General features: G+C 38.8%; 1 protein-coding gene across 2 annotated transcripts; it reads left to right on the top strand.

The window, feature by feature from the left end:
- The first annotated feature begins 238 nt into the window (after nt 1-238).
- On the top strand, nt 239-5,666 carry LOC134675188 (uncharacterized). Of its 2 annotated transcripts, none has more exons than XM_063533387.1 (5): nt 239-456; nt 528-1,243; nt 3,215-3,391; nt 4,784-4,937; nt 5,530-5,666. In XM_063533387.1, exons 1-5 carry the CDS (start codon nt 325-327, stop codon nt 5,596-5,598), a joined length of 1,248 nt encoding a protein of 415 aa, XP_063389457.1. In that variant the 5' UTR covers nt 239-324; the 3' UTR covers nt 5,599-5,666. The 2 variants fall into 2 exon arrangements, with proteins under 2 accessions (XP_063389457.1, XP_063389458.1); XM_063533388.1 differs by having other exon boundaries at nt 396-446.
- Nucleotides 5,667-12,239: the final 6,573 nt, after the last annotated feature.

Genomic DNA, 12,239 nt, shown 5'->3' with positions numbered 1-12,239 from the left:
TTCTTTTTCGTGTATAATCTCATAAATTTCTCGATATATTTTTACCAAAGTCGACATTTACACTAGTTGTCTTGTCTATGGAAATTAAACACGTTTCGCGGCCATTCGCGCCAAAACGCTGAGGTTCGAGTAACGGGTTTTGTCGATGGTTATTGAGAACCCACAAAACATTATGCGTCATAGTGACGGTTTATGCAATGACTGAAACAGTGTCGCGCCACCGCGCCAAGCGCCATATTTAAACTAAAGTGAATTTGCTAAGAGATTATATTGATTTAATTTGTATTTTATGATTGCAAAATAATAGAACGGTATTCATCAATAATGTCGGACATATCTAGTAGTACAATATTGCCTAATAACATCTACGAGGAAGAACTAAATGATGAAACCACTATAGATATGTCGTATAAAAGCTTGGACACCATACCAAATATTAATGCGAAGTCTGTATGCGTAAGTATTATAATATTCTTGCCTATTGAAATACAAAACTGCATTATTTACAGTTTTCGTTCTTATTCCAGGTGCTTTATCTGCAAGACAACAACATTTCCACACTTCCTGATGATTTCTTTCCATCTCTACCGAGTCTCATGTGGCTGGACATGAGAAATAATAAACTTACAGAAATTCCTAAAACTATTCAGGAGCATCCTTGCCTATCCCATCTATTACTTCAAAATAATTGTTTAACTTCATTACCCAATGAATTGGGAACGGTAGTTAACTTAAAATTACTGCAACTGAACGGAAATCCGCTTACATACCCGCCTGAAGAAATATTACAAGCCGGAACTTCGAAAATATTGTCTTATTTACACAATAAGTATATAGACGCCATGTTCACTCATTCCCAGTCAGAATTGTCCGAAGAAACAGCTAGCATAATCAGTGTTTTCCCTGACAGCATTTTTAGCCAAAAAGCTCGTAGTTACAATTCGGTCATTGATCAAGCTCAGTTAGTAAAAAGTAAAACTTTGTCCGTGAAATTCAACGACAAGGAGGGTGCTTCGGAAACGGAAGAGTACTATTCGAAATTTAAAGGAAAAAAATGCCCAAGGTTGGCCGAGAGTCGTATCAGTTTCCCGCCAAAACAGAGCGCCAAGTATCTTCGGCCGTTATTCGCGCCAAGTAAGCAGGAACAAGATGCCAAGATGAAGAGGAGTTACTTGAAAGAGGTGGCGCTGAAGAAACATAAAGATTTTCTTGCGACCAGTGACAAGATTTTACAACAAAGAAAGTAATGTCCTATTTTTTTCACCTACTTTTATTTTTCACTTCGACCATTAATAGGATTTAAATTCTACTGCGGATACTCGCTATGTAATTCGTAGAATGCGCTTCATAATCGCCCAGGGCTATAACCGCGAAAATCAGAGTTCGCAAATTGCGGGAATTTTTCCCTGTCACTTGACTGGTTGGAGTGAAGGAGAAAGATCCCCGCAATTTGCGCATTTCGGTTTTTGCGGTACCCCTCAGTACATATGGTTCGCATTCGTTTGTAGGGTATGCCAGTGGCACAAGGGCACGGGCATTTTAGGAGAATGTCGCTTACGTAACGCTTTAGCCTTGTAACGCTGCAACTGAAATCAAATCCGAGAAGCTCGAAAATATAATACCAATTTGTTAGCCAATTCATGAAATATCAGACACAGTATCGCTTTCTCTGCATTTTCAGAAGTACTTCTTAGGGATCATCCATTAATTACGTCACACGAATTTCTAGGTTTTTTGACCCCTCCCCCCTCCTTGTCACACTTGGTCACATTTTGCAAATCCCTCCCCACCTGGTGTGACGTCACATTTTAGGTAATTTTGTTTTCAACGAAATCGGCAATACTAACTCGGCATTATTTTTTTAATAAAAAAAAGAAATATTAGTAATTTTAGAACACAACACCAATTAGGAACGAAAATTACCTACTTCCAAAACCTCATTATTTAAATGTACAGTAAATAAAAAAATATAAATTATTTTTTCAGTTAGGTACTTATGAATAGTGATGCTGATGAAGTTAAAATGACGTCACAATGTTTGTGACTCCCCCCTCCCCCATGTCACAACATGACACATTTTCTTGACCCCCTCCCACCCCCTAAACGTGTGACGTAATTAATGGATGACCCCTTATTAGAAAAGTATTAGCGTTACGCAGCCCCACAGTGGGTTTATGACTTGCTAGGGTAAATGTAGTTATTATTGTTGACCGTACATGAGTTGTAGAGAATGTAGAGCAGAAAAGATCGTCCACGAAAAAAATTCTAAAAGATGACTAAAAATTTAACAAGAGGTTAAATTAACTCCGTAACTAATAAATTAATCGGTAAAAATCTTTAGGTGTAGAAGAAGAAGAAGAAGAAGAAATACATTTATTTTAACGTCACAACATAGTACATGTAAAAAAAAAGAAAAGTATGCAGACATAAAACAGATTAGGACGCTAAAATAGGATCCCCACTCAGCATGATGCCGCGGCAGACCGTGGCGCTGGTTTTCTGTGGGGACCTGACTTAATCTAAAATTGAATGGCGACACGTATTACGCCAACGACACACAAATAAATTATTTACATTGATAAAAAAAAACATGAACATTATTATACATATAGCAAGGAAAACATAGAAAATTAATACACAAGTAAAAACCAGAAAAGAAAAGAACAATCACATGACATAGACTACCGTCTTTTTAAAAAATAAAAAAAATATAAAAAATTTGCGAGGGCAATAATTATTGGTATTTGGTGTGGTCACACCAAACCACAGTACTTGTATTTGAATGTAGAACAGTTGCACAAAGTCACAGAAAAAGAAAAGCCAAAACTTAAACTAAAGTAACTAAACTAAAACTAAGACAAATCATAGTTTTGCTATACACAGAAATGTGTGTGAGTGAGTAAAAGCGTGTGAGTGAATAAAAGTGATATTTGTAAGTATGTTACTGGAATGTTTGTAGTTGAATTTGTAACAAGTGTGCACGACTTTTTGTTTTGAAACCACTTAACGACTTCAGCGAACGGATAGGTGGAGGCAGGTCATTCCAAATCTTCATAGCGGCGTACATGTATGTTTGTTAACCTTATAAACCTAGGAAAAAGCGGTGCCTCCCAACATAGGCATTTATTTGCTTACCGGGTATCCCCTGCATACATGTAGGTATGTTTTTATAAAATATTTTATTTATTTATTTTGAGTTTGAAATCTATTGAAGGAACGCGGAGCTTCTCCGCCAGTGGCAGCGCAACTACCGCGACTGTAAACAACTAGTCAAGAGCACGCACAACCCCAGTTTCCCCTACGACGTCAGCCCGGAGTACATGACTCTGCTCTCTCGGGAGGATATCGAGAAAGACCTGCCCGATAAATATAGGAAGAAGATTGTTCGAAGGTATCTAAAAGTTCATGTAGATAGTTCATGGAGAGGGCTATGCTCGGAGTTTCTCTACGTGATCGAATCAAAAATGAGGAGATCCGTAGACAAACTAAAGTCACCGACATAGCCCACCGGATTAGCAAGCTGAAATGGCAATGGGCAGGCCACATTGCACGCAGAGAAGATGGCCGATGGGGTCGAAAAGTGCTCGAGTGGAGACCATGCACGGACTAGGGGCTATTCATAAATTACGTCATTTCAAATTAGGGGGGGGGGGGGTCTGGATATCGGATGACGGTAGCATGAAGTAGGAGGAAATGGGGTCATTTGAAGCATGATTTTTGGATGATTATAGGGGGGGGGGGGGTCAAAAATCAGCAAAAATCGATGACGTAATTTATGGACAGCCCCCTAGCAAGCGCAGCGTAGGACGTCCACCCACAAGGTGGACAGACGACCTTGTTAAGGCCGCCGGAAGTCGCTGGATGCGGGTCGCTTCCAACCGGCACGTAATGGAGGTCCAAGGGGGAGGCCTATGTTCAGCAGTGGACGTCTTATGGCTGAGATGATGATGATGATGATGATCTAAAAGTTCAGGGCTATAACCGCGAAAATCGAATTTCGCAAATTGCGGGCATTTTTCTCTATCACTCTAATTACGCCTTCATTGGGGAACATTCTCTCCCCGCAATTTGCGAATTTCGGTTTTCGCGGTAAGCCCCTCAGAGGGGGCGTATATAGCGCCAGGAAATTAGAACAGGACAAAAGATATGGCCTATACATATGGTATGGGGGTAAAAGATATACACCTCTGGAGTTGCAAGCGTCCATTGGCTACGGTGACTACTTACCACCAGACGGACCGTATGCCTGTTTGCCACCTACGTAGTATAAAAAATTAACTTGTGACGGAAAAAAGGATATCATTATCATACCCCGTTATCAATGGTTACTTCATTGGCACAAGCGTTGGCAAAAATATCTTACCGTTTGTGTTTTACTTCACCCAAAAATGCTTTTTATTATTATTAATATGAGCCCATATTGTCTCACAGTTGGGCAAAGGCCTCCCTCTTATTCTTCCACGTATCCCTATCCTCAGAAGTCTCCCACCAGTCTCTGTCAAAAGCGTCAAGCTCGTCCCGCCATCTCCGACGAGGTCTACCATGACGCCTTACAATTTGTGGGACCCAAAGGGCGACTGTTTAGACTATTTAGTAAATGTATACCTACTTGTAAATCATGATAAAAATGTGTATCCTTTTCATGACTAGCTACCCATAGTTTAAAAATTAAAGACTCCCTAAGATACCCTAACTCCGCCATATCATGCATTTGAACTGTATTTTCCAAATACTCATTGTCAGTCTTTATTTTACCTGTCTGACACCTGTAACCTGTTCACAGGTCCAAACCAACGATCCCCAGAAAAGGCAACAGCGACGTTCACCTGGCGCTGCGAATCAAGCAGCTGTTCGACAATCTCGAGTCCATAGACCTCAACGGAGGCTCCATGACGCCTAGAACCGAACAGAAGGTGCTGCTCAACGAGATACAGAAGGTTTGTAGTTTTAGGGCCAGTTGCACCAACCACAGTTAACAGACTGATCAACATCACCAGAGATCTATGAAACTTCTCATACAATAAAATTTAGCGAACGCTTAAACGGTGACAGACGGTTTGCTGCAAAATACCCTTAGGGTCAGTTGCACCAAACTGTTCGTATCGTTAAAGAGTTCGCTAAATTTTTATGCATGGAAAGTTTCATAGTAAAGCGCCGGGGGGCGCCGGCTGACGTTGATCAGTCTGTCAAATGTGGTTGGTGCAACTGGCCCTTAATCTCGCGGCTTCTCTCGCGTGGGATGATATCTAATGTGATCATATTTTCCTTCCATCCTCTTAAACTTTTGAACGCCAAACGGCGCATCCATCTCTTATAGGGTGAACTTTCTAAAATGTACCTATTCCTTACTTTAGATGCTAAGTTAATTTTCATTAAAATAGTGAGTTCATGTTCTTAGACACAACCCTTCATGAGCTTACCGTGGGGCTTAGCCAATTCCTGTAAAAATGTCCTGTAATATTTATTCATTTAGAATCTAATTTTTACAGTTATACTTCAGTTTCATCATTTTGATGTGTTTTGTTGCAGATCACGGAAATAAAACAAAAGCTGATGGAGCTGTCCGGGGCGAACGGGAGGTCTGTTGCAGCAGATTGAAACTTAAATATAATTGCGTTAAGGTCCACATCTCCACTATCACCGAAAGCTCTTACTACCTACTTGCACGTCATTGGCAGAGTGGTTTCACGTTGTTTTTAGTTTACATTCTTATACACGAAACACGATGGCTAAAAAAGAACTGCATCCCCGTTGCTAGGGAAGTTTTGGGATTATACTGAGCAACTTTTACTATGGGACCAACCCCGAAATCGCGAAAAAAAATTTTTCCTCCCATAGAAAAAGAACCAGCCAAATTTTTTTTCGCGATTTCGGGGTTGGTCCCATAGTAAAAGTTGCTCAGTATAATCCCAAAACCTGGCAATGGGAATACAGTTATTTTTTAGCCACCCTGTACTCGTATAGTTCCGGCCGGATGAAAAAGGCTAGACCAAACACGTAAACAGAACAATGTATGTATTAAGTATTTATTTTCTGCTTTTGTTTTGCATTTTAAAAACAATTTTCGTGATTTTCTATAGAAAATCAGGGTATACCCTGAGGTAAATAAAACAAAATATTATATAGTAAATGTTTATTTCTGATTATCATTTAGATGGCCGGCACCATTCGATACAAAAACAATAATATAGGACGCTTACACAAGCTATCATGGATACGCGAAGGTTAACATATATATGTGGTCCGGTTGCACAAAATCTCGTTACATTTAACGTTAAATTTACTTCTTAAGGGACCCACAGATTACCTGTTCGCCGATATCAATCTGTAAAGGCCCCAGTACACAATGGGCCATCGCCGGCCACTCCAAGGGACGCAGCCTTGCGGTAGAATGAGATAGCAATATCACTTGCTCCCTCTAACGCATAAATGCGTCCCTTGGAGTGGCCGGCGATGGCCCATTGTGTACTGGGGCCTTAAGTTAATCGCAAAAGGTGACAGTTCCGAACAACTTGACAGGCTGATATCGTCCGGCAAACTGGTAATCGGTGAGCCCGTTTAGGACCGGCTGCACCAAACAATTATAGCGGCCTGATCAACGTCACTGCAGTGAACTATGAAACTTGCCCATACAATAAAATTTAGCAAACGCAGTTAAAGCGAGACAGACGGTTTAGCGCAACCGGCTCTTAGGGAGTATAATTAGGTCCGGTTAAACTAAACTGTTAACGCCACCATTGTAGTTCGTTAGAATGTGCTTGTATTCTTTATGGGATGACAGCTGCGCATATTTAATGTTGATCAGATTGGATCGTTGATTATGAGTGGTGCAACTCGCCCAATATAATGAGCGTTTGAGCAACATAAAATGTAGTTTGTCAAATAAAAGAGATCGACCATGAAACGCAAACAAAATATGCCACAAAATTTTGTAAAGCATCAGCCGTCCTCTATTTAACACTGAATACAGTCTAAATAATAAATTATATTTAAAACAACTTGTAGACACAATTTAATTACAAACGATAAATAAAATTAGTCATCTCTGATTCCGATTGATTTAGCAATATTGTAGTTTATAGTAATTATTTTACAATTATAGGCTTTTTATAAAGTTTCGGAAGATGGACATATCTTAAACATAAACAGTTGTGCTTTAGAGTTTATATAAATAAAAATAAAAATGCTTTGACCTAGTTCAGTGAACAACCTCGAAAGTCAGACTAAAATAGGTATTTTACAAAAAACAATGTTAGTAAACGATTAGCATGATTACCTTACTGTAATTTAATTAAAATTGTGTGATGAAATAAAATAAATTGATATTATTCCTTAAACTTACAAATTGTTTTAATACTGAGGCGTCCAAAATACATAGCGCCAGACCATGTAGGTTTAGGTGGCCAAAAAATAACTGCATTCCCGTTGCCAGGGAGGTTTTGGGATTATACGATTATACTGAGCAACTTTTACTATCGGACCAACCCCCAAACCGCGAAAAATAATTTGACTGTTTCGTACATTTTCGCAGGTCCATTTTCTATGGGAGGGTAAACTTTTTTTTCTCGATTTCGTGGTTGGTCCTATAGTGAAAGTTGTTCAGTGTAATCCCAAAACCTCCCTGGCAACGGGAATGCAGTTTTTTTGGCCAATATGTATATTGATTGTAGTCTAAGTGCCAGTTGCACCAACCACATTTGACAGACTGATCAACGTCAGCCGGCGCGCCCCGGCGCCTTTCTATGAAACTTTCCATACATAAAAATTTAGCGAACTCTTTAACGATACGAACAGTTTGGTGCAACCGACCCTTAATGTACTAGTATATTAATTCACCTTTCATTCATTCGTTATTTATTTATTTCTAGAATTTCGTATATTGAAACACAATTTCCTAATCTATCCCACGCTGTGTTCCGTCCTTGATGCCGGCGGGCAATGTCTCTGTGCGAGCGGGACAGCAATATAACAATTGCGCGCGTGCGATAGAGATAGGAAAAGACGGGTCAATGTACGGAATTCTTCGTGCATAGCGTCCTTACTATAAAGGCAACTTTACAAACAGATCAGACTTTTGAGACGCTAGTCAAAAATGTCGTTAGAAAAAAAGGGACTTTCAGCTGCAACAGTCAGTTTGTTAATCTACTACTGATAATATATGTTTTAAATTATATTACATGCTAAAAACGTTAATTAAAAAAATTGTGCACGCTAAACGAAATGGTCGCTTTTTTTCTAGATTTATATTTACAAATTGTCTATTATAATTTCGAAAATCGTTCCTAGACACGTTTCCACCTTTTAAATACGCCAATTCCATGATTATTATATAGCTTTATGTTAAAAAAAATCTGTACCCAAAAGTAAAAAGGTGAAACATTATTATATGACCACATCGGTACATCCCAAAACTACGTCCGGATCAGTTGAAGGTTTTTGGGAATAGCGTCCATTTTCGAGGACAGAAGAGAGAACTTTTGCTATTAGATCGATCGCTGTGTGACCTACAGGTCGATTCGCAAGAGTTGGCATGAATGGAATGAATGAGTATATGAAAATATGTATGTGTATCATATTAACCACTTAAATACTGTATGTGTATAGGTACCGGTGTCATTGACGTATAGGTATATCTCGGGACTGGCATTACGGGCAATAAGAATGGGGCATGAATGGGGCCAGTACAGCGGTGTGACACCGCAATAACGAGATTGGTCGATGAGTTCGCATCACGCGCGCGATTGGTCGCAACTAGTTGCGTTAGGCTGCACGATTGTCTCGAAATCGTGAGTGACACCGCTGAACTAGTACCATTTTTAGTGCCCGTAAGGCCCCGTCCTTAGATATAATACGTCAATGACCGGCGTCAAATGAATGTTTTGTTCATTCCATTCGTGCCAGTTTTCGTGAATCAACCTGCAATCCGCTGTGGTGGGCCCCGGGTCTTGTATTTTTATATTTTCTAATAAGTTAAACTTTGATGCCTAATTGTGATACCTATAATTATTACCTAGAGCCTGGGCTGAAGCGTGCCTTTAGCTAGCGTTAGCGAATAAAGTATAAAATCTAGTCACGGAGTGTTGGCACTAACTATATCACTACCGTTCTAAAGTACCTTCATAGACTTAGACCAAGACAAGTCTGCAACGATTTTGATATAGAACACAAACTTCTATGAAATTATGAAGTATAATACTTGCACTGCCTGTGCTATCAATATCGTTGCAGACTTCTCTATAACTCTAGTTGTATTGTTCTATATATAGAGACATAGACATATCTCATTTTGTAGATACTTTGGAAGTCTGATGAGTGAATCACAAGTCATCAGATGACTTTTGATGCTGACAGTATCACTAGACTCACTAGAGCATCCTTACACTCGACACACTCGTAATAATAAGGGCTTAGCAGTATAACTATGAATAATTAATTAATTATGTACATTGTACATAGATATACAACGTGTCCCTAACCTATGGACAAGTCTTAAGGCCGAGCCACACCAGCTTGCGTGTGCGTGACGTGCGCGTGCGCTAAAATGTTGGAGCCGCACACGCACACGTCACGCAAGCGGTGTGCCATCTCTACAACGCCGCACGCGCACGTGCACGTCACGCACACGCATCCGGTGTGCACAGGCCTTTAACGTGCATATTGAATATTGAATTGAAGCTATTTGTAGGTGTATTAAGAGAGCATATTATGCAACGTAATAAAAATTCTATACAATATCTTAATTTTATGAATTGTGTGCCTACCAAAACCAATGAATATAGCCAACTAGCTTTTCTTCTGCGTGGAATTAGTGACAGCAGCTAAAGTATAGCGCCTGGATATTGCTAATAGCAATCATTCGATTCGCGCATTGCTTACTTCAATTATTAGGCAATTCATTAACTCCTTCAATTCCACCCCCTTTGTACTCTCTTCGGGGATGATTTCCGACATAAAAACTATCCTATGTCCTTCCCCGGGACTCAAACTATCTCTATACCAAATTTCAACTAAATCGGTTCAGCTGCTAAAGCGTGAAGAGGTAACAGACAGACTTTCGCCTTTATAATATTAGTATGGATTAATTATTAGGTATTATTTTTTACTTTCGAATAGTAGAAATAAATTTGTCACAAAATTAAGATTGTTTCCTATTTATTGAAATAAAAATATTCATAATTCATTCGACAGGGTCTACACTTTGTCCAGAGGCAATGGTCACGTTGTATAACATTTAAATATATACAATTAAACATCAAGTTAGAAATCCTGATTATACATACACAAACAATGTTAGTCGTAATAGTAGTTTATCTGATCTTACTTATATGACCGTAATTCACTAGTATAAAACATTTTAACTTTATCCAAGTTTTTTTAACATACACATTTTAATCGCTATCATACTCTTAAGACTCTATTTCTTGCATAATTTATGAAAAATTTTACACTACAAAAATTATGTTTCATTTCAAATGTATTTGGGTAAACTTCAATGTGTGAACTTTCAAACTCTAGCCTCCTAAGGTGTCAATTTAAGGATTGTCTTTTCAAGCGCTTATTTTTCTATTAAAACCATGCAAAAATAAACCCTTTTGAAAAAACACTCCTCATTTAGTTGTATTAAAGTCACAAAGTGAAGTCAACCCTATAATTGTAGTAATAAAGTCAAAAATTCCAAACATTCAAATATCACAATGACTACGTCCCGCATGGTGCTCATTGCTCAGTCATTTGCTTCAGTCTTTCTTGCAGAAATCGCGACCCGTACCATATTTAACAAAAGCTTGTAACTTGTATACTTCACGAAGACAATTGGCAATTGGCACCGAAGGCCTATTAATTCAATCGTCTTCGTGAAGTATCCGTCTCTTTCATGCCTATTACACCAGAAAGATGCGTTTCTCTTGAAGATAATCTTACATAATGTATTTCAATTTGACAACTATTTAATAACACTGGAGTACTGTGTGCCTCCGCTGTCTTGCACGCCCGCGGGTACCGTCGCGGGTAACATCCGTCGCACGCGTCCGCGTAGCTCATACTATTTTTACAAGACCGCGGAGGCACTTAGGGTTCCAGAACATATTAAATACATTGAAACGAAACACTCACACTTTTTAAATTTATTTATTACTCGATGTTTCGTTCCATAACGAGGAATATGTCGAGCAACTCGAGCAGTTTCAGACTTCAAACACGTGAAACACGATCTAATACAATTAAAGTCCGAGTTTCACGGAAGAAATAGAATAGATCTCGTGACTAGCTTCCTGCCTTCATAATTTATATTATATTTAGAGAGACACCACATTAGCGTCTCCCGAGCGTCGGCGTCGAACTCTAGACTGCTGATCGGCGCAACTGCGCAGCGACACCATATGCCATTAGTGTGGGGTCTATCTAAATCAAGCTAAAATATACCTAACGGACATTGATATCGTCCGCAAGTGATTATTTTCTTAAGTAAGCTCTGTTTTATATCCCAGACAATAAAATAACAGCTCGATTACACAATTTCATTACTCAATCTGCCCAATCCAATTGTCATTTTGGTACAAAACTAGTCAAATTGGACCATCCATTGGAGTCCATCGGTGGAGCTCATTTCATTAGTCTTATTACAAAAGGAATAAGGTCCACCGATGGACAGTCAAGAATGTGGGCTATGGTATTATCTAGATACGATAACTAGGTGTGGCTATAGTGAAAAGGGGTACAAGTCTCGCGCAGATCCAGTGAAAAAGGGTACAAGTGTTAGAACCCTTTTCACTAGAACCATAGTTTAAGATACAAAATTGAACGATGTAAATATATACTTAAATGCCTAGAAGTTTTCGTGCCAAAAATGAGTGTTTGACAACATTTAGATTCTAGGGTCAGCAGCAATAGTTACTAAGCGGGCGAGGTGTTCAAAATGATCTTGACGCGACTTTATTGTTAAGAGAATAAGAGCGTGTCAAGGTAATTTTGAACATTTCGCACGCTTAGCAACTTCTGCTGTTGATTGTATCATCTTGAAGGGGTTAAACGTCAACGGAATAAAATAAAAATATTGCGCTTACTAACCATTTTAAAATAAAATTGACTATAAAAGCTCTTATTGCTTAGTTTAAAAATGTTATTACAATTCGTGGATACAACAAAATTATTTAATCATTATTTTGTATAAAATAGCAAGTTTGATATGGACATTAGATTGTAGTATTGACTCTTTAAATTCTATAGCGATAGTGTTAGTG

The sequence above is a fragment of the Cydia fagiglandana genome, chromosome 21 (assembly GCF_963556715.1).
Source record: "Cydia fagiglandana chromosome 21, ilCydFagi1.1, whole genome shotgun sequence".
NCBI classification, from domain to species: domain Eukaryota; kingdom Metazoa; phylum Arthropoda; class Insecta; order Lepidoptera; family Tortricidae; genus Cydia; species Cydia fagiglandana.
This window is presented reverse-complemented; position numbering and strand designations above follow the sequence as displayed.